This window comes from Pagrus major, chromosome 20 (genome assembly GCF_040436345.1).
Source record: "Pagrus major chromosome 20, Pma_NU_1.0".
NCBI lineage: Eukaryota > Metazoa > Chordata > Actinopteri > Spariformes > Sparidae > Pagrus > Pagrus major.
In genome coordinates this window covers 13,042,110-13,065,714 of record NC_133234.1, presented here as the reverse complement: position 1 = coordinate 13,065,714, position 23,605 = coordinate 13,042,110, and the positions used below count along the sequence as shown (strand labels likewise).

Here is a 23,605-nt window from a genome sequence, read left to right as displayed (position 1 = left end):
TGTGTTTGTGTGTGTGTGTGAGGTCCGCACATGTGTTTGTGCCCACTTATCAGTGTTCTTATCTGACTTGGATACACATCATAGACGTCTTCTGTATTGATGGCAAATCTCATAGACGTAGTAACTATGTCTGAAAAGATGGGAGTTGATAATATTTTGACACTAACGCCATTACGGATTCTGCTAATTGGTCCCATTCTTTATCAATAGGTTTTCAGCATCAAGGCAACTGGTTTACTACCTCCACCGAGGAGGTTTTGCCCTTGTTGCTTCATCTGTTGGTTTGTTGGTTTGTAAGCAGAATTACACAAAAACTACTGAACGGATTTCCACAAAACTTGTATGGAGGATGATTCTTGACTCAGGATAGACCCCATTACCTTTCAGTACATGTCCAGGAATTTTCCCCCACCTTCTTGAACATTTCGAGATAGGGCGTGTTTTTACATTTTTGTTAATTTCTTAGAGATCTTGATGAAAAAATCAGGTATATGTAGGTGGTCGGTATCTATGAGTGAGTATAATCTGATGCAAATCCAAATAAAAATCTGGATTTAAATATTTTTTATCTGATATTAGATTAGGCTTGATCGACTTAAAGGGGACTGTTGGGCCTTGGCGGAGGTATGCGCTCTACTGAGTGCCATTCTAGTTATCCCCAAGTCTGATCATAGTAAAGCTGCCTTGAGCCAATGTTATTATAATATAGGATATTCACCCTTGTGTATAGGGTGAAAAAACATGGCATTCCTGGAATTGAAGTCCACGTTGCCTAGAAAGATCTTTCAGAGTACTGCTTGAGTTTGGCGCATTGTTTTTGTCATTGCCCTAAAGTTAGGCCAGCACTTGGCTAACATGCTAACGACTTGCGCTAAAGTTGTCCATCACACATCATTTTCTGACACTTGGGCTCTCAGTCAATACAATAACCACAGAGGGAGCAGAAGATCACGGGAGTTGTTATCTTCTTATCAATCGGCGTTGCCGTTTGGAGGAGGCCTACTGTTAGCCGAGTTGCCACTAATGTTAGCTCAGCTCGTTTCTAACAACTATAACTTTAAATCCAGACGTCTGATGACAAAAATCCTTCATTGTCTTAGTTGAAAGACATAAAAAGTGACAGTGGTGTGACTTGAAAGAGTAACAAAGTAGACGGCTGGAAATGTTTTGATGTCCAGTCATCCGGCCAACAACCGACTCTTGTGGAAAACTTTGAGCAAGTGCCCCAAAATTGCAAATGTTTACGTCCAGCCGACAAAGATATCTGGTTGTAATTATCAAGGGAACAAAAGAGGAACTGAGGTGACGTTATATAAGTCCATGAGGGGAGTAAGTCGGGGTGGATGGATGGGTCAAAAAACATCGGACTTTAACACGAGAGACCGCTGTTCGTTTCCTGTTTAAAACCAACCGTCAACGTATTTAAGCATGGGCGCAATCATCACAAACCACAGTGTTTCCTTAACCTTAACAAAGTGCTTATTTTAATCCAAGCCATCATTTTTCCCTAAAGTCATATTTGTACGGAGCACACGAAAGCTCTCGGTGGGAATTTCTTTACTCCAATACATTTTGCATTTCCTCGCATTAAATTTTCCGATCCCTCTGATCCATAGAGAAAGACTGAGCTTTATTATGATACATTTACTACGTAGTATTATGGAGGCAGAACAGCTCCAGCTGCAGTTACAGTTGTTCAGATCAGAAAACAGTTTGTCATTAAATAGGCATGGACAAATGGCAAATTCCACTTTTAATCTGGAGGATTTGGAAGTTGAGTTATCGTCAGGCAAGCTGTAAGACAGACACTTGGATGCTTTTGTCTTTTCGCTGTGAGGCCACTGACCTCTGGCCTTTAGGCGAAGGTCACCCGGTGCGTGCCGACATTGCCGTCGAGGGAGAATGAGCAGAGGTGGAGATAGGGAGGAGAGTAACAAGAGAAGAGGGGAAAGGGAGTTGTCCAATGAGTCACAAGCTTTGGCATCCTTTACAATGTGTCTTCCTGTGTGTAAGTGTGGGCACATATTTGGAACGCGAGCATGTGTTTGTCCGTCAACAACGTGTGTGTGTGTGTGTGTGTGTGTGTGTGTGTGCGTGTGTGTATGTGTGTGTGTTTAAGTGTAATGTACGCAACCGTGTGAGTATTCCAAGCACTTAATAAAATGATTTGTGGTTTTCTTCCCCCTGTGAGTTCAAAGCGGGTCCTTGCTTTCGGCTGTGGGGTAGAGGTTGCTCTTGTGCAATGGAAAAAAAAGGACTGTTTTCCTGTTAGGGGGGCTTTTTGGGAAAACCGCGGCTCTGCCTACCGCAGCCGAGCCTTCAAAGGGCTTTGAAGGAGTGCTCACCTCTCCTCTCTTTAAATCCTTCCATCCCTCCAAACGAGCTACTTCCTCTCATATCCAGGAACACCTCACCTGCCTCTCCCCGACCACCAGCGTCCTGCTGCAGAGCTGCGGTCAGGGTTAGGCTCAGGTCCATGGGAAATGTTCTATCAAGGAGCCCTCAGTCGAAACACACTGGAAACAGTGCACTCTGGGTACTTTAACCCCTCGGCATTTTTTGCCTGTCTTTATGATCCCGGTGACCCCGCTCCGCTGCATGGCCCTTCATCCAGTGACAAACTGAGAATCTGTGGCTCTGCCCGCCGATCGCGGGTCTGTGGGTGTCATCCCGTTCTCAGGCGCATCTTGACGGCACATGTAGAGGAAATACTTGTTGTATTTGAAAGCAGATCACAGTTTGACATAACAGGCTGTAAATTTGTTGAACTCTCATCCCCTCACTCCCGTCTATCGCTCTGTCAGTTAAAAATCCGAGACAAAGTGCAACTTTTTCACTCCCTCGCTCCCGAGTACACAGCTCTATTTTTCATTTGTAAAATATTTAGTCTTGACTTAAAGGTGCACTGTGTAGTTTTGGGGAAGACATTTTAAGATCTTTATCGATTAATTTTTTTTATTTAACTTCAACAAACTTTGTTTTCAGGAGTGAATAAACTGTTTATATGTGGCGGACCCTGCCACCTTTCTAGCTTCAAACAGTGTTCTGGGGACCTGATTTTCCTCAGAGAACAGCTTTGTTCAGTAATGGAAAAAATAAATGTTCCTAAGTTTGTATTATTACCTCATTAATATTATAAGCCTTTTGGTGTTATTTTTAGTGACACCCCAATATCTATCAATTAGTAATTCTCAGATATGACTTAAAGTACTTAAAGTACGTCTTGGGTGCGTATTTTATTATTATTTTATTGTATAATTCATTTATTTTTGCTTTTTATTAAAATTTATGTTTTTTATGTTTAAACCTTGAAAACACATACATATAAGTTGGAAAATCTTGTTTTATAAATGCCTTTTAAAGTCCAACCAACTCATAGATAACCTGTTGAGTATTTTTGATTTACTTGAGGAAATCAAGTAAATAAAGTAGATCTGGCTCATAGTCAGCGTGTATTTGTCTCTATCTTTCTCTTTGTGACGTTTTATTTAAGTCACTATAAACCACAGTTAACGGTTGTTGTTGCAACAGCAAACAGAACAATGTTTCGATGTGTCGGGACATAAAATCCGTGTGAAAATGAAACAAAGAGCCCCTCTTATTCTAAATATCTGCTTTTTCCTGTCTTGTCTCTCACAAATTAACCCTGTTTAACCCCGAGCCCAGTGAGTCACCGCTGCTCAGAACTTTCTGCCTGCTCATGTCCTCTCCCCTCCCTACGCCTCCCGTTTTCTCACCGAAAACACTGACCTCACAGAACACTTCATTAACAGAAAAATACACCACAACTTGTCCTATCAGCATTTTTCTACTAATGCGTATATGTGCACAATTGCAGAGAGCAGGAGCTTAGCGCGACTTCCTGTCTGTGAATCTGTGAGAACCAGCCCTGACCTCATATTCCACCTCGCGCTGTCTGTCTTCTCTCCTCCTGCTCGGTTCTGGATCAGGTTCTGTTGATTTTAAAGAACCGCCGTCGGACTCGGGGCCAGGCGTGTGGGCTGGGCCACAGAAGCTGCTGCATTCCTCTGCAGGGCGTTCTGTGCTTCTCACTGCAGTGTCTCTCTTCTGCCAGATTACAGAGATCGAAGGGCAGAGATGATTTCACTTATTGACAATACTTTATTTGTCTCCTGATTTGTCTTTAACCTTACAAACACTTGAGTGCCTGAAATGTGTTAGCCCAGTAACAGGTAGCAACTAGCTCAGGTATGGCCACTGGATCAGGTGCAGCAGTTTGCTCTAGTGAGCAGTTTTGAAAGTTAGAATTTGAGTAAAGAAAAAAACCCCATGACTAAACCTTCCAGACACACACGGAGCCTCTGAGCAGACATAAGCGGTCTTTAAAAATTTGTCAGTGATCCCCCGGCTAATGACGCTCTCAGCTGTGAGAGTTGACCCCCTCCTGCCCTCGGCCCTCCCTGCTCCTCCTCCCCTCCTCCTCGGTCCCTAATGAATGCCAGCGAGGAACTCAGAGTACCCCACACCTCCACCCCCCCACCCCCCCAACCACACACACACACACACACACACACACACACATGCACGCTTACACAAACAGCAGGACCGTCGTCACCGCTGCGGAGACGGCTATCGTCAAGTGGAATTCAGGCCGCTAATATCTGACCCTTGTTACCTGAGGCCTGTCAGTCATGTTGATTCATCTGGACAGGTTTATTTACCTATCAGATTACTCTGTGTGTGTGTGTGTGTGTGTGTGTGTGTGTGTGTGTGTGTGTGTGTGTGTGTGTGTGTGAGAGAGAGAGAGAGAGAGAGAGAGAGAGAGAGAGAGAGAGAGAGAGAGAGAGAGAGAGAGAGAGAGAGAGAGAGGATACAGATGGTAAGGATGTGTTTAGTGCTGAACCAATTAGTCATTTTATTGATTAGTCTATTGACAGAAAATGTATCTCCAAAATTTAAACCACTAGATGCACGGTAAACGAAGCTAACTAGCTAATGGCAGCTACAGTTAGCCAGAAGTTAGCTGTTACTCTGGTGATATGCTGCCCTCTATTTGTTTTGAGTATGACTTCAACAGCTGGCCAATTCTTACATATTGAACCTTTAATCTAAAACTCATTTAAATTATAATCAATCAATTTTCTACCTTTTTTTTGTAGAATAAGTGAATAAAATCTGCAGGTTCTACTTTTAAATATGAGGATTTGCTGCATGTCTTCTGTTCTATATCATTGTAAATGGCATAAAATCCAACTTCATTGGATTTTGGTCTGACGAAAACAAGCAATATGAAGATTTAGAACAGGCTCTCAGAAATTCAGATTCTCAACACTATTTGACATCTTGTTTAAAAAGAATCAACAGATTAGTTAGGACTGCACAAATAATAAAAAAGTATCCAAATTGCAGAAGCTGCATTTTTTGATAAAGGTAAAATGTGTGTCAAAGGAACATTATAATGAAGTCTGTCATGCTACAAATCTTGTTATAGATGTAACAAAACATTGATATATAATGATAGTTAGCATTTATAAAGCAAATTTCAAGGAATCCAATGATGATTGAACTTTTAAAAGGTTCAATATAGAACTTGAATGTGTTCAGCAGCAAAAAAAACCATGCGGGTTTTAAATGAACCCTCTGAAATGGTCTATATAGAACCTTTGAGGGTGCCAAATATGTACCAAGCTATAGAACCCTTAAAGGTTCTATATAGAACCAGTTGTTCTTATAGTGAACAGATGCCATCAAATGTCACAGTATCACAATTTTAAGTGAAAATGAAAATTGTGATGCAGAAATCACCGTCAATATATTCACAATATGATTTCAGCCCTTAGATGAATCAATAATGAAAATAATCCTGTATGTGAAGCTCTGATGTTCAGGTGAATAGCTTCAACTACAAACCATGTGCTGTCTGTGTACAGCGGGGTTTCTGACTTTGTTGCTGCTCTCACTGTTCTTTTATACTCACACAATGCATCTCTCCATAATGATAATGAGAGTGGAGGTGGCCCTGTTGTTACCCAATTAAAAAGTCCTCCATGGTTCTGGGCAGCCACTAATAACCCCACCAGGGATTACTGTACAGCAGGCTGGAGGGACAGCAGGGCACCAGTTTGGGCCCCAGCTTGCTGTCAGCCGAGAGAAGCGACCCCGTAGACCTCCATTCACTCTCAGCCATAGTGGGGCCACCACACCGACTCTCCGAAGCAGCGTGAAAAGCTCCCACTTGGGATACAAAGTGGCTCAGCTGTCCCTCTCCTATCTTCACCTCCCACGGCGCCCTCCTCTACACCCAAGCCAAATAAAGCCTCTCAGCGACTTCTGTTTTCCTAATCTGTGAACTCTGACAGAGGCGCCCACGCTTGAAAGAGAGACAACTCAACATGGGATGATCTCCCGGTGACAGGGAGAAGCTGAAAAAACGCTGCTGAAACCAGCGGACCACCCTGTCATCTTCCTGTTCCTGTCTTTCTCTCTCTCCGCCTGTCTCCCTGCTGCTCTCTGTTGCTCCCTCCATTCCTCACCCGCCTCGTTTTAATTTAATTTCCCTTCCTTTTGCCCCCCGTCATCTACCTTCTCTAATTGGCCTGTCACTGTTTGATTAAAACCATTGAATCCGTTCCAATAGCCAAATGGCCTGAGTGGCTTTTTGTGGTGATGCACAACTTTTTATGCAGGGGGGCTTCCACTCTAAAAGCCCCATATTTTTTGCATCCATTCACATACTGTGCCCATAATACTAATGGGCAAATTATTTAACACTGCGGTAGCTCAGCCACTGGGGATTGTAGCACGGCGGTGCATTTTCCCTGCCATTAATCCACGGAGGAATGTTGCAGTGATGAATTGGCCGTGCAGTTCGTATTTGTCACTGCGCTCCAAGCAGCCATTCACTTGGAAATGGCTTAGCTGCCACAGGAACAGTTTGTCTTTTAACAAACCAGATGGTGGTAGGGTTGTGTGCTGGGTGTCGGATCCAACTTTAAAGGTGCAATCTTTGAACTAAAGGTAAACAGAAAAGTAGCCAATATCAAAACTAGAAATAATTTCACATTTGGGAAATATGCTCACTCTGCGGTTTTAGTCATGTCCCGCCCACAACAATATCTCATTAGTTACATGTTCATGGGTAATAGCCTATCAACACTGAATAATCTGAAGCTACAAAGTAACTAATGGATAACGTTATCAAATAAATGCAGTGGAGTAAAACGTACAATATTTGACTCCCAAATATTTTGTTGTTCGAGAGGAAGCTGCATTGAATCTGATGAATTGCCTCCAATGATGTCACTCAGTGGCTAAGTTACATTGTGGGTAATGTAGGTGCCAGGTTTTGTAAAGGAAGAGGAGTGCGTTGAATAAAAAGAGGCGATATCTCTGGTTCTGCTGTATCGATTTTGATCATTTGTTTTTGAGTCCAACAGTGTTATAGGAGTGCAATGCAGACCAGTGGACTGCTTTTTCAAAAACGTGTGCCTACATTACCCACAATGCAACTAAGCTTCTGATTAACATCACAGGAGGCAACTCATCAGATTACATGCTGTGTCCTCTGGAGCTACAAAATGCTTTATACTACTTTTGTTCACATATGCAGTAGTATGTTTATAAGTTTTAAATACAGTACTTGAGTAAATTATACTTAGTTACGTTCAACCACTGATTATTATTATTATGTTAACCGTATATCAGTTTCAAATATCGTTTATCTGTCTCCGTGGTTGCTAGAAAATGGTATGTGAGTCTGCACGCTGAATATGAAGCTGCAGCCAACAGCATTTCTGTGTGGTATTCATTGTCTTCTTCAAACAGACGGAGACATGGGCCTGCAGCTGTTGCTACTTCAACCACACTTAATGAAAGACAATGTCTGCCCCCACTGAAGGAAACTTGCGGCTTGTTAAACACACTGTCGATGCTGAAAGCAGAGAATTTTCTTGCTGAAACAGACTCTTAGTATTTCAAAGGTCGACCAACTCCACCGTCATGCAGAATTAGTCTTAGGCTAGTCTTACGAAGAATATGTTTTTAATAAAGAGCAGCTTCTTGCCAGAGCGTAGTGTTGTCGGGCCGTCTCAGAGAAGCGTTAACACTTGCTGCGAGGCTAGCATCTATTACAGAGTGGAATTAAACAGCCTTGTCACTGTTCTCTCTCTGTTTAACCTACACGCTCATCTGCCAGACGCGCCTGACAGCACCAGACCCTGGAAGAATCTCTCAGCAGGCCCGGCGGCACACGGACCGCACCATATTTAGTCATCCAAAAGTCCAGACACAGACTGATGCAGTCCTCCACCTTAATCTGTCTCCCCTCTGTTTCTCTCTCCATCTCTGCCTCTCTCATTTTTTATGTCCTTCCCCTAACCCACCCCCCCTCCATCTCTGTCACTTTCCCTCTCTCCCACTGCTTCCATTCATATCTGTCCTCGCTCGCCCTCCCTCGAGTCGTTTCTGCTTTATCACTGTCGCGCCCCTCGCTGTTTTCTCTCCCCCTTGTGTGTCCCTCTTTTCCTTCTTACCGACTGAAACTCTTCTTTCCTCGTGCCTGTTTGTCCTCTTTTCAAATCTCTTAAGCCTGTCAAGTGTTTTCCGGCCTGGGTTTTCATTTTTGTAAAAACTTTTCGAACTTCCTCTCACTCCCTCGACGACATGCCCGTCATATTCTGAGACTGAATAATCCCCTCACTCCTTCTTTTTTCTTTCTTCCCTCACCTGTCATAATTTCCACTCCTCCTTCCTGCTCCCCCTTCTCCTCTCTCAGAGCCTCCCCGCTGTCTCTTTTCTTGGATGAACATGCTGCTGATGGAAGCTGGGCCGGGATGCTAATGAGTTGCTAATTCTATCAGCCGTCTCTCCATGCCCTCCCCAGTGGGTGTCGGGGCCCGCCAGCTTTTACCGCGGCCAGGCTTTTGATGGAGTGCCTCGGCTGATGAACTCCCGCCCGCGTGCCCACTTTAACCTCCTCGTCCTCGGACACATGTCATTGATCAACGTCCTTATCCGTCCTGGCAAGGCACACTCATAGAACAGTCATTTATGAGCAGGCCCATTCCCTGCAATCCATTTTTCATAAGTTGAATATTATAATAGCAGGGGATTTAAAAAAAAAAAAAGTGTTTTCATGTACAGGTCTTCGGATTTCTTGGAGCATCTTTAAAGGAGCACTATGTAGTTTTGGGGAAAGAGAAAGATCTTCATTGACTGATTTTTTTTTTTATGCCTAAACAAACTCTTTGTTTTCATGACTGAACCAACTGAATATACAAACTGACCTTAAAGGAAAACACAATTTCATACTGTTTTACTGTTTATATTTGGCGGACCCTGCCACATTTCTAGCTTCAAACAGTGTTCTGGGGACCTTATTTTCCTCTGAGAAACATCTTGTTGATTCAGTTTTAGTAAAAACAGATATTTCTGAGTTTGTATTATCACCTCATTAATACTGTAAATATTAAAATTCACAGTTTGAATTTCTTCTCCAAATATTAGTAATGAATCAGACATTTTGAAATACATGTATTTACCTGCCAATTTCCAGTGATAGAAGCAGTCTTACTTCCACTTTGCGACATTTTCTTCCTCACTGTCTCTCTGCTTTGTATAATTCCCTCACACTATTTCCCTTTAACACCCACTTCTCTGAGCTTGAGAAGAGGCCAAATGGCAGGGTTTAAGCACTTGAGCACAGACGAGTGGTCCTATTTACCAGGCCACTGGGCTCCTTTTTAGGGCTGCTAGCTTCGGACCCCCTCACGTAAGAAAAGAACGAAACTTTTGTTTTTTCCGACTCCCCTTAAATCCGTCTGTCTGCCTTCCCCGCTTGACTGAAGTGGATACAGAGGCGGCCTTTTGTTCTACGGAGATGAAGAGGGATGCTGTGGTATAGGAGGGAGAGTGAGGGGTAAGAGGCGGTGGGTGTGATTCATTGTAATCTAATAAATACCTCGCAAAGAGGGCTGGGGTGCCTTCTCAACCCCTCAGCTGTCTGTTTTGAAATGGGGCTCTTCTAGGTTTGACACCCAGGGAAGTAAAAAGGGGATTAGGGAAGGGAAAGCCTCAGGCCATATACATCTCTTTCTCTGTCTTTTTCTTTGCCTCGGAGCTTTCTCCTCCTGCGCCCCTCAATCATTCTCTCTTTGGGAGCGAGAGGGCCCCTCGCTGAGCTGCGAGCATATGAATGATGTCATCCAGGTACCTATCTTGACCGAGAGATTTAGAAAGGCTTGAATGGCCTCAGTCCTTCTATAATCCTTCAAATAGCTATCACTTTTTTGTGAATTTTCTGGTTCAGTGAATGAGCATAATGCAGCCTTTTCTGTGTGACAATAGTGTTGCAACGGTTGATTTCCCGTCAAATTCCGGCAAAAATCAAGTAAGAGGAAAGTAGGGCCGCGTCCTCGTATATGAAATAGTTAAAGCAGAGGTTTGACCGGGGTCACCCGCGGTCCACTGCTTTGCAGCATCACCAGGGATTATAGGGTAACTTCTGCCATGCTGCTCAAGCATGACCAGAAGGCTTGGCCAGTTTTGACCTGAATGGAAGTGCTGAATGAGAGGCCGGCATTGAAATTCAGGATGCAGTCACTTGCAGCCACTAATGTCTCTCTTTAAATGGTCACATCCTTTCTCTTGGGCCCCCCACCCGTCCAACTGTCTTATCCTCTGACAGGCTTTTAGTTCTTTATAACATTCACTCGTAATTGTACAGTACAAAAGATACAATCAAAGAGCCACATTTAGTTTGGATTGCACTAACTTGTTTTTTATGCAGCAGAATTCAATAGGCGTCACTTTCTATTTCATATCCTATTATGGTAAAAATATGTCTAACACTGACCTTACTGTTTGTTTCTCTCTCTTACAGGAAGGGCTCTGGTCAGCCTGAAGTGAAGGGTCACTGAGCGCAGACACTCTCCTTCCACTGACTCACACTTACACACACATAGGGGACAGTCACACACACAGACAGACAGACAGACAGACAGACACACACACAGGTCTGCACAAGGACACATCCACATTCAGACTTGTGGGTACACACACACACTCATCGGTGCATAAACGCAGACACACATTCACACACAGGCCCTCTGAGCAGGATGAGGGAACCCTGGAGGTGCCTGTTGGGCCTGTGCCTCCTGGCATGCTCAGCCTCCACCCACAGTGCCGCCAACCCCTTCGCAGGCCAGCAGACCCCGCCGGACCCTTGCTATGACGACTCAGGAGCAGCCCGCCGCTGTATCCCTGAGTTCATCAACGCTGCCTTCGGCAAGGAGGTGGCGGTGTCCAGCGTCTGCGGCCGGCCTCCGTCCCGCTCCTGCAGCGTGGTGGAGCGGGGCGACGACCGGCCTTCTGTGCGCACGTGCCAAATCTGCGATGCAGCCGACCCTCGCCGTGCCCACCCTGCATCCTACCTCACTGACCTCAACTCAGCCCACAACCTCACCTGCTGGCAGTCTGAGAATCTGAACACCTCGCCGCACAACGTGACTCTCACCCTTTCGCTCGGTAAAAAGTTTGAGATCACCTACGTCAGCCTGCAGTTCTGTTCACCGCGACCCGAGTCCCTGGCTATATACAAAAGCATGGACTACGGCAAGACCTGGATGCCCTACCAGTTCTACTCCTCACAGTGCCGACGTATGTACAATCGGCCCAACAAGGCAACCATCACCAAGCAGAACGAACAGGAAGCTCTATGCACAGATGGCCACACTGACCTCTACCCGCTCTCTGGAGGACTCATCGCTTTCAGCACTCTGGATGGACGGCCCTCTGGCAAAGACTTCGACAACAGCCCCGTCCTTCAGGACTGGGTGACTGTCACCGACATCCGCGTGGTCTTCAGCCGGCCTCAGCTACCCCGGGAGCTGGGACTGGGTGCTGGAAGCAACAGCGGAGGGCGGGACGACGACCCCACAGCGGTGACATCGACGCTGCCAACTTATTTCTATGCAGTAGGAGACTTCCAGGTGGGCGGGAGGTGTAAATGCAACGGACACGGCTCCCGCTGCCTGAAAGACAAGGAAGGCAAACTGGTGTGCGACTGCAAGCACAACACAGAGGGACCTGAATGTGACCGCTGCAAGCCCTTTCACTACGACCGGCCGTGGCAGAGGGCCAATGCCCGCGAGGCCAATGAGTGTCTGCGTAAGTCTTTCCCTCTATATGTCATTCTTTATGTGCTTTTAACATGTTTCAGTTGGTCTGCTGTGGAACATACTACAGGTTTCTCTTTGCCTGGAAACAATGCAGACCATTTCTGACAGCCTACATTTAGCACACTTTCTAAAAGGAGACCTCATACAGTGGCTTTATAAAGTTCATCAGAGGATAAATACATACCCTTTAATTCTTTTATATCAAATTTAGTGGCCATTATAAAAGGATTATGCAAATGTGATACGTTGACACCCACTCCTTCATAAGCTCTCTTCCATGTTTGGCTTCTTTTCCCTTCTAATGAATCACGGCCTCATTACAGTATTTCCCAAAGACAATCTCCTAAATACATCTCAGACTTCCTAATGAGGGAATGGGATTGAACACTCTCACACACCATTTACACTCTCTGGCCACTTCATTAGGTACACTTGTACAATGTCATGTGAACTAATGCATCAGCTCTGCCATAAAATCTGCCTTTACAAAGATACCGTACAATGTAGGTATTAATTTAAAGGGGCAGTTCACCCCAAAATCAGAACAATTAAGACCTAAATTAATCATCACTAATCATCGACATATAAATCATTGAGTTTGAGGCAGCAGTGGTGCTCAGTAAAGTGCCGTTATAAGAGGTTTAAGGGGGTTTATAGTTATCTTTGCAAAATGTGCCAAAGTTTTCCCAAATTTCTTTGGGAGGCCCCAACCATTTGCCTCTCCTGACTGTGCTCCTCTGTGAGTACCAGCCTCTCGTCCATGAGTAGATGCATGCTCCCTTGTGTCCAGTGATACAGTCGCCGGGTGTAGTTTGGTAGAGAGGAAAGAGTTCCAACATGAAACTGCTCACAACAAGATCTGTGGATCTGTCTTGAGTAACTGGGTCACGATTTCTGGAAAGAGTCATTGCTGTTGAGTTTGTCAGTTTGAGCGCTACAAGCTGAGTGCCATCCATTGTATTTGAGAGAAGGCAGACATCTCTGTGATCAATATCTCTCACACCAAAACAATCTAGATAGATTAAAAGCGCTACAGGTGAGAGGTGAAAAATATGTATCTTTGATTTTGAGGTGGACTGTCCGTTTAACCACGTGATTATCGTTGAGGTTGTAATGTTGTAATGCATTACGCTGAGAGGTGTTTCTAATATTCTGGCCACTCCATTTTCATACATGACAGAATATTAGTCTTTGAATATAATGCACTCCAGTACAGCACCACCATCCACTATGACCTCAATAATAAACATAAAGTACAGTTATTACCTTTTTGATGACGACGACGACGACAATAATTGTATAATTACAAGCTTCGTAAAAGTAGAATTCATGGCAGAGTGGGTGAGTGTATGAAAATTAGAGCATATTTGAAAATCCAGGTTGTTTACTTCTCTTTTGGATCGAGTCGTGACCTTTTCAGCCCTCATTTTCAGGATATGAGGACAGCGGTGTTAAAACGGCCAACAATTTATTCACACACACACACCAGGAAAGGGAGAGAGGGAGGTAAAAAAGGAGAGCTTTAACTATTATGACCTGTGGTTGACTGTCACATGGGTAATTAAGAATGTTTCCAGAACACACCGGATGGGTTTGTGTTTACACAGGTGAGGAGTCCTGGTAGCACAGAGTGGTCGAGCTCGCAACCTTGGCAAACGTCTCTCAAAACACGAGCCCATCCTTTCCTTTTGCATTTCCCATCAGCCCCCCATCCCCACCCCCCACCCCCTCTATTTACCGTCCCTCTACAGGCCTACTTTCAACAAAATCATGTTTTCTGGACTTGTCTATGAAAATACTCTTTTTCACGAGCAAGTCTAAACAGCGGATGACAACAGCTCGAGTCATTGGCACACGGCTGCAGCTAAGTCATCCAAGAATGTTATTTGGCAGCGTTTGCTTTTACCTCAAGATGTGCTTTGTAAAAGTCATCCAGACGGGCTCTGAAAGCCTGCCAGGTAAAATTATGGCAATTTCTGTGGCAATTTTTGTTAATCTAAATGGATTACCTTTGTATTGGATTAGGCTTTTAGATGATAACAGGTTTTTGATGTGACATTTAGCGCGTATATTAATTTCAAGCCATGTTCGCCGTGTTTTTCTCCAACATGTTGGCGTTTCTTTGGTGGTAATTTTTACAACTTTCTCTGTTAGTATAAATAGACATAGGTGGAACTTAATTCAGGTCAATTTTGCTTGTCATAAAAATGTGTTAGCGCAGGAAAATAAAACCATATTAGAAACCACTGTCCCCGTTTTAACCTTACCCCATAATGAAGTCAAATTACAGCCCGAGAGAAGAAGAAAAAAACAGAAAAACAGTGTATATTTTTCTAACATGTTATAATTGCCCAGTGAGCTGGCCTGGGATCATGTTTAGCATTGAACGGTGCCAGATCTGTTTAAAGGGGACAGAGAGTGACAGAGCCAGAGGAGCGTTGGACTCCAGCCTGACTTTGGCTCCCCATCTACCCTCGACACCCTCACTCACTCACAGATACACACAAACGCTCACACACCTAGCCTCCTTTCACAACAATATCCTGTGAATCCCTCAGTGTGTTCTCGCACACGCCCTCTTTCAAATGTCCCGTAGCTGTTTCCGAAATGTTACACCCGCTTCCCGTAGATCCCTCCTCGGCGGGACTGATATGTCACTTCCATCCACGACTTCTGGACTAAACAGCCCGGCTCCTCCAGCCAACTCTGATGACCTAATCCTAGTGTTGATACAGGGCAGTTAATGCCTATTGCAAAGTTGCACGCTATACCTGATCACACATCCGGACACGCCAAAAAAGCCAGTCCCAGATGTCCCCAATTTCATGTTAAAAGGCCTCTTTACAGCTAGAAACGGTTCCAAAGTATCCTCGAAGTAGCATTAAAAAAGCCCCTCCAGTGTATATTAAAAAGCAACCGCCCCTTGTTGATTTCTCTTGCTTGCTTTTCTTTCTCACGCGGTGCACAAATGGCGGCGGGCTTCACTGGGAGCCCTGAGGCACGCCGCCGTGGCAGCGAGGTGTAAGTATTTAGACTGGGTGAGTGTGTAAGAGTGGCAAGTTACAGAGCCGAGGAGTCCCCTAGGTGTCACCGGAGCCTTCGCGAGGCCTTGCGGGTGTTTGGGTTGGAGGTAGGGTCTGAAAGGGGGGCGGGGCTGAGGTCATGATCCTTTGTGGGGTGGTGACAAGGTTAAGTTGACGGGGAGATGGTTTGTGGGCAGATGTGGAGCAGAATCAATAGTTGTTTCACACCCCACCTCTGTGTGTGTCAGTCCTTGAGAAATGATGTGCCTGGTAGCCGATTTCACCACTTTGGACGTTATTGTTAAGGCTTTGCTCTCGCTCTTCGCAGTCTCGACCCAAGCCTTCACCCTGTAGAACAGGAACACTCTCTCCAACAGGCTGGTTGGATTGCTCGCTTGCCTCGCTAAATGTTTGACATGCACCGCACCAAGATTACTGTCTGAGCTCTTGGCAAGCTCACGTACTGTCTCCAGACACAAGCCATGCACACACACACACACACGCCCATCTGCCGCCTCCCTCGCGATGAATCCTGCCTCGAGACATCGGTTTACAAATCCTCTGCTCTAGTAGTCAGAGAGGGCAGCCTCGTAAAGGAGCGTGTCTGTTTGTATTGAGGGAGACATGATGGAAAAAGCTGTGATTTATCTGCCCCGGAGTTTGAGCCGCAGGACAGAATGAGGAAACAGATGGATAAGAGCTATTTGGTTACTGGTAGTGATTGAGTATTGGCTTTTCTGCTGGCATGGTCGATGCTGTAATGTAAATACTTTTATGTTGACTTAAAAATGTGAGACGGTGTATCATGGCGTAATAAACTCTGCCAAAGTCACTGTGTAAGATGAAGAGGCCTCTTGTGGACTCAACGACAATGTGACATCCTGAGTAGATGATAATTTATGGCGGCGGAGGAGCTCTCTGCAGCCATCTTGGCCCTGTTTGGCTGCGGCACCGAGCTGTTCTATTCTCCAGCCCTTCCTTTCCCTCATTTTGGACTGCAGGAAGTCCACAGCACTGCTTATGGGACGCTGGGCCAGACACCATCCATCCCTAATGGACCAGCCAAGCCAGGTCTGTTCCCGGTGTTGCGCCAGGCACACTGGTATGCATTCATAGCATTAAAATCCAGAGGTCACATGAAGGCTGTTTGGATTGCCATTCGGGCTGATTTGCCAGAAATGCAGGTGAGCTAGCTGCGGTTGGTAGCAGAGCTGGGTGTTCCTGCTCTGCTGCAGTGTTTGGGTGTGGTGGTGAATATTTGAATAGTAAATTTAGACATACTGAGTCCAGTGAGTGATACGGTGTTCTGCTTTTTTGAATGAGGAAGAGGAGTATCCTGGGAAATTAAATCAATCAGCGAAAGAAGTACTCACCGTAGACCCTCATCAGTCCATGTCATCACCTGGAGGGAAATCCCCACAAATTAGTCACTACCTCCAAAAAAGTTATATAATAGATGTTATTAGATCACGTCTGCCACACTTAATGAATGAGCTGCTTAATTTGAGTTTTACAGCGCAAGAAGGAGAAGATATCCAATCCTTGTCACTCCGCCCGATCAAACTTTTTGTGCGGGCTTGTGGGTTTACGACGGGCTCAGCCTCTGTTTTGTGGAAACTATTAGCCGGAATTAGGGGGAATTTGACAGATGGGTTTCTGAGGGAGAGCAGCGTGAACCAGCAGAGGTGTGTGAATGTGTAGCCAGGAACAGGGCTCAGATCACAGCCCGCAGGTCTGTGGAAACTCCGAAGACCACAGAAGCACAAACGTATTTCTCTTTCTCTCGCTCTTCGTTTTTCCCCATCGCCGACAAGGGGCAGATGGTTACTTGATGCTGATTAGAATTTCAAAATAGGCCTCCTCCATCCTTTCACACCATTTCCCCCCCCGCCTCTCCACATCTCCTCGCAAGGGCAAGCAGAGGTCAGGCCCGTGTTCCAGTCGTAGCGCAGATTCGTCAAGACACTCTTTAGGCCTGGTGATTGAGAATGACCTCATTCTTGAACACATGAAAGAAAGACATTCATGAAACCGTGGCGCAGTTTGTGAGTTTGCATGATTTTGATGCCACATGTTATAGTTTCTCAATCGCAGCATGGCGAGGAGCAGGATTTGTGTGCTTTTGTTCTTGCGACACCATGTTGTTTGGTCTTGAGCCATACAGTGTTGTTTGGACTCGGGTAGAGCAAAGTTAATGTCACCCGATTGCTTTGAATTTCCACACAGCAGCCTGAAATTGTCCTCCGAGGCCAGCTGAGGTTTTCGTTAACCATCCCTAGGGAGCAACGTTATATGAAGCTCAGCGAGATGCCAAATATAGACGGGCGAGGATGAAACAAGCCAGAGCTGCCGTTATATTACCGCATGTATGTGCCATGTTCCTACTTTCGCTAATTGACTTAAAGACCCTCCCGCTCCTCCCACCTCCGCCGTCGTCGCCTGTCGCTGGAGGCTAACAGGGAACCGACACTTCAATTACTTACAGCGCGACACACAAATGAGCAGGAGATGTTTGTGTGTGTGTGTGTGTGTGTGTGTGTGTGTGTGTGTGTGTGTTGAGGGGGGGTGGCACAGTGAAAGAAAGTGATTTTGAGAAAGAAACCTCCTGTGCTTTCGAATAATTACACAGCCAAGGAATGTTGTTCTAAAATCAACAGCCCTATGAAATGATGCCTGTGGGGTGGTTAGCGTGAGACGCAGGGGCTGCAGCTCGGAGAGGCCAACAAACATGCGGTGTGTGAGTTTTGTTTCGGTGGCGTTTTAAGGGCATGAAGCAAGAGGTACTTCCTTTATCTGGCCCAGACAACAAGGGTTCGGTCAGTTTGATTGGTTTGTACTTTAGCTCTGCTCTTTGCTTTTATTCCCTCTGTCAGTATTGCAACTTTGGTCCTTGGCCAACCCGCAGAGGATTGATGCTTTTTCTCATGAAGCCACCCATAAAGGCTCTCTGGCAAGCAGGAAACATGGTGAAACAAATGTTAAAGACAGCAAAGTGTCAAATAACAGCGTTCATGTCAGCTGGGTTAAAACCTTAGGAAATGCGCTGCGGCTGCCCGAGGCAGAAGTGTGTGTATGTGTGTGTGTGTGTGTTTGTGTGTGTGTGTGTGTGTGCATACGCATCTCCTTGTGCATGTGTGAGAGCCACATGTAATCTAGTAGTGCGATGTAGCGTTTCATCCCCGTGCCAAAGCAAACTGGTGGAGCTGCAGTGTGCCCAGCCTGCTCTCCCAGGCCCCCATCAGCTTCTCCCCCACAGATGGTAGCAATCACCTCCTGAGGTGCCCGTCACCGCCGGCGCTCTCTCCCCTTTCTATCCTGTGTAACCGACTCTTGTCGAAGATTAACTCTCTGCCTGGACGTTTTCCTCTCCGCTACCTCGTCTTTGATTTCATATATATATATTTGTCTTTTTGCTGAAATCAGCCGTTTTTTCCTCTCTTATTGAATTCTTTTTGTTTTGCTAACAGTTTTTATGCTGTCGCAGGCCTCTGCGCTCTATTGCCTGAGAAAATATGTGGTTTTTGGCTGTCATCCGGTGTTGCTGGTGGCAGCAAGATTCAGAGGCTTTTCACTGAAAATATATGTTTGTTAACAAATGAGCGCACGATGATCTCTTGGCTGCTGTTAGATGTGGTTTTGTGTGACTGTGGCTCACACAAGCTGTCAGTGTGTATGTGCTGCATACATTCATACAGTATGTAATGCATGTTGTTGGTTAGTGTATGTAAATATACAGGTCTGGTGTGAGTATTGTTAACAAATCCTTCACTACATTGTCCGGAAGCAGCCAACCAAGTTCTGCTTTTCAACCCAGGGGTTTCACATCAACCTTACACCTTGAAACCTGTCTGAAAGCTTCAGATTTTATAGTCCCATCATGTACAAAGTCAAGTTTGGCTTTGATGAAAAATTAAAGTTGTTGAATTAAAGGTTGGTTGATTAAAGTTGATGAACCATGAAAACAGTTGCATAATGTCTTCTGTAGTTTGTGAGGAGGGCTTTATCAGGTCTGAGAAAAAGACCCTGGTGATGTCATCAGCTTTGCCACAATGAGCCAGAGAAGCTTGTCAGTGCTTCTTGTTATAGATCACATAATACCATCTTTGCACTTAAATGAGTGCATGTATGCAGTTTTTTTTAAAACACAGGTAAACACACTGCATTGCAGCGCGTCAAAGTAGCACGTCGGGGAAAAAAGGCAAAAGCTAAAGTGGCCTCCTGGTTGTCATGTTTCCATCACGGATGATTGGAGCTGATAAATACCCGTGACTGCTGCAGCGTCATTTGACCTGGGACTGAATGCTGATTGTACCCTTTCCTAGATGTTAGTGGGTGATAGTGTTTTTACTGTATCAAGTGTGATAGGGGTATAAATCCCTGTAACTGCTAAGGGATGAACGCTCATAAAGTGTAAGATTCACATCATTTCATTCTCATCAAACCATTCAATTGGAAGAAACTAACCCTGACTGCAAAGCAAGTAAGCCAAAACATTTCCCCTCTAAACTGAAAGTAACGGTAAATAAATCTAAATGAAAAAAATGACTCATTGCAGTGGATTCGTTCACGATTTTCGGACACCTCCTGCCTCTTATCTTAATATATTCTTCTTCAGCTTAACCTTTGACCTCTAATTTTACTGTTCAATTCTGGGTCACCGATTACCAGCCCAGCACACACACGGCCCTGCGCTACAACCCTAAAACAGTTGGTTTCCCCTCTCACCATTTCTACTGTCATCTCTGGCCACAATGGTGAATTTACACAGTAGGTTCCATCTGTCACTTTCTATTTCTAAACCAGCCCAGGCATCGCACGCATCCCCCGGGGTGCACCTCATGGTTGTGTATGACCAGAGTCATGGCATAATAATCACTTTTTTTACTGATTCGCCATGATAATTTGATTGCACAACAGTCGTCTACTTCTGCTCCTGTGATCCGGACTGCAGGATATTGCCTGTGGAAAAAAAAAAAGAATGAGCGAGACAGACACAGAGAGGGAAGGCATAGGCGGGACAGAGATAACAATGTTTAGATGTGGGGAAGTGAAGTGGACCAGAGAGAGGGAACAGAGCTAAGGACTCAACTCTCCACTGACACCAGGCCCCTAACCTGGCAACCCTCCAGCCTAATCTTGTTAAAGTCTTTCCCTGCCTGATGCCATCCAGAGAGATGGAGGGAAGGATGGACAAGAGAAAGGGCCGGGGAAGGATTGAGAGAGAGGCAACCAGTGAGAGTATATAAGACGGGGTCTCATGAAAGTAAGAGGAAAGAGAGAGAAAGAGAGAGAGAGAGGGGGAGGCTTGAGGGAGGGGTAGGAGAGGAATTAAGGGGACTCTCAGTTCAAAAGGGCTCCCAAGAGCCGGCTCTTAAGCCCACGGCGTGAGGCTAACCGCAGAAACCAGCGGAGGGAGGGGAGAGCTGAGACGTGGTGTCAGAGCCAGAAGTGAAAGATACATCTGTGTGGAAGAGAAGGAAAGAGCAAGTGGCGCTAAAGTGACTTCACAAAGAGGTAAAAGCTCCTGTGTACATCATAGCACGGTCCATGTAATGCACACAGCAGGGCGACAGGAGTTTCCTGTTAGAGTTCTTAAATCTTCGTCTCAGCTTGTTGTCCACAGCTCATTAAAGGCTACAGACCCAGCAGTGTTTACATCGCTTTAAGCCTTACTTCTGTTTGCCTTTTTTGTATCTTTTGCCACTCGATCGTGTCATTTTGCGAGCGGTTTCCACCTTTTTGAAGCAGCGTCTCTGATGTGTGGGGGTGCGTGAATGTGTGTATGTGCGTTTGTCCACACTGTACACTCCTTTGGCTCTAATGAGGAGCTAATTAACCGGGTGTTACCCCCGGTGCCCTGAGCAGGTGGCTGGAGCAGCCAGGCGGAACTCAGCCCAAACACACACACACCATACACCATACACACCGGCACACACACACATGATGGCAGGAGCCCATATAGCAGTGCCTGTTTGGCCAGGCGGGGAGGGCACCTAAAGGGGGGGGGCGGGGGGCTGCTGCAGCAGGTCTGGACCGTGGCCTGGGCCAAGAGGGGAGAGGTGGTGGTGGTGGTGGTGGGAGAGCGGCCCTCTCCAATTTTCAAGGACCAATTTTAGCCATGGGATTTGGGTTTTGCACAGGCATCCAAAATCAATTGGCTGTGCTTACCGGGTTGGCTTTGGTGGAGCTGAAGGAAAAATGAGGTTAGATTTATCCCTGACATATGGAGGGGAACAGAGAGGCGGTGCGCTCCACAAACACACTTGCATTTTATTTGTCGAGCGCAGTCTTTACGGGCCAATTTGTCATAGCAGACTTGACAGCGCAGGCTGTGAGCTTGTTCGGAGCACAGTGACTTGTTGAGGCACCTGCCATGGAAGCTGTAATACACACTGAGGTGTTCTCCTGTCAATCTTACCTGAAATATTGCCTTTCTGTGTCCGTGAACTGTACAGAGGATATGACAAGATATTTACTCCCACCACATAAATTTGCATTTGGCACTGCTCATTTTCATGACAAACTGCTGCAACTATTCCCTCCTCTAATATTTTCCGAGGGGTTTCTTCCTCTATTCTCTCCTTGATTTATTTATTTATTTTTTTTTTTTTTTGTCTCGGCATCCCTCCGTTTGCCAAGCCTCTAGCTTGTGTTTGTTGTCTGATTTCCACGACAACACGAGGAACCACATTTACGCATCCTTTAATTGGACAGTGACCCATAAAGGAGACGTTTTCACAGGAGCATCACCGCTTCTTTGCCCACTTTCCACCACCCATGAAACTGTGCGCCGAAAATGTCTGCTTTTCCCTCCAACAGATAAGAATTAGCAAGTGTTTTGCGGAGAACTAGTGAGGCTTTGATGTGTTAATGAATTGAAAAATGGCCTTCAACGGTGTTCAGTTATCCCCGCTGAGCCTAATTTGGGTGAAGGGGGTTTGTTGCGGAGGCTGGGGGGGGAATCGGGGGGGAAAGGTGTCGGCGTGTGTGTGTGCACAAGCACTTCAAAACAAACCCATAAACATTCCAGGATCTTTGGGCAGCTGCAGCGCCGAGCTGAACTTAACTGCACGCAGCATGCACACCAGGGAAAACACACACATACAAACACCTTCTCGAGGCCATGAATGTTTTTTGCTTATTTAATTTCCTCAGTTATTAACCTTAGATCACTTTTTCATTCATGTTTTTCGATTACTTCCATTATTTCTGACAGAAACTAATCCTCTCATTCTCTCTGCCGCTGTTAAGCCATTCCCAGCCATCGCTGCTACACATGCTAAATCATTTAAAGGTTAAACTCTGGCACTTTCTTTACATTTTCCACACTCCAACATATCCTCTCCCGCACCACACTTTGTTGGACGATCTTGTTGCACGGCAGTAAATCGAGAAGATGCCATAAGAGGGCCGTCGGTACCTCGGCTGGGGGAGAAAATGTGACCCGTCGCTTTCATGTTCCGCTACAAGGTGTTAATGGACACAAGTGCTCACAGCTGTGTGTGTGTTTGAGACGCTTGATCATAATCAAGGTCCCCCTGCCTCGTTTCTCTCCCCCCCAGCAGCTCCAGCCACTCACCGGAGCTGGTGTGTTCTTTGTCACATTTCCTCTCAGAAGAAGTTGGACAGGCTGTTTGGTTGTTCACATGCGCACACACCAGATACAGACGCAGCAACACACACATATGCACACAAGGAGGAGCAATCACAATGTCAGTACGTCATCAATATGGTGTATATTTTGTCAGGTAAAACAGGGATTTAAACTGCCTACATATCTCCTTTGGACAATTCTCTAGGGTCAAAGCTCAACCCTCATCTTGGGCTTACCGGCTCATGAGAGTACAGCAAAAGATCATGCAGTGTCTCTACATAAACATCGCTGCCTCGATATGGATCCATGCGCGAAACAACATTTCATTAACTGCAGAATTCCCAACAAATTTGGCTGCATAATAACCAGATGGAATTGGGAAACAGTCTGGGAATGTGCTCCCCCCTTTTTTTCCAGGGTCTACAACCAGGGAAAACTGGGCCTCTTTCCCAACCTGGTGCCAGGCGTCCCCTCTCAGTGCGGATGGCGATTCATATCGTTCACTGCTTTTTACTTAATATCAAGTGATTCTTCTTCTCCTGTGAAAGAGCCACCAGTGACATTAACAGTCATTTGTGATCAATTTCAGGGAGCCCATCTAACATTGCAAGGATCATTGAGCTCGATGTAACTGCAGAAGTGACCTTGGCTGCAGCAGAGATACATGTGTCAGCTACACTGTAAAATCTAACACATTTGTTACTTTAAAAAAATTTAACTGATAACGTTAAAATTACCAATTAGACTAAGAATTTTAAGTTGTTCAAAACTTTGGCGCATGCAACTTAAATTTAATTGCATACTCGTTATTTCTGGGGTAATCAGTTTCCTGACTGTTTTTTTTTTTAAAG

At 45.4% G+C, this 23,605-nt stretch overlaps 1 protein-coding gene across 1 annotated transcript in view; it reads left to right on the top strand.

The window, feature by feature from the left end:
- Window positions 1–23,605, top strand: part of ntn2 (netrin 2) — a 47,499-nt gene that overhangs the window by 5,186 nt on the left and 18,708 nt on the right. Inside the window, exon 2 of the mRNA XM_073489865.1 lies at window positions 10,841–12,126. Coding sequence (XP_073345966.1) covers window positions 11,076–12,126 — 1,051 coding nt within the window. The 5' untranslated portion in view covers window positions 10,841–11,075. The remainder of the gene's footprint in view (window positions 1–10,840; window positions 12,127–23,605) is intronic.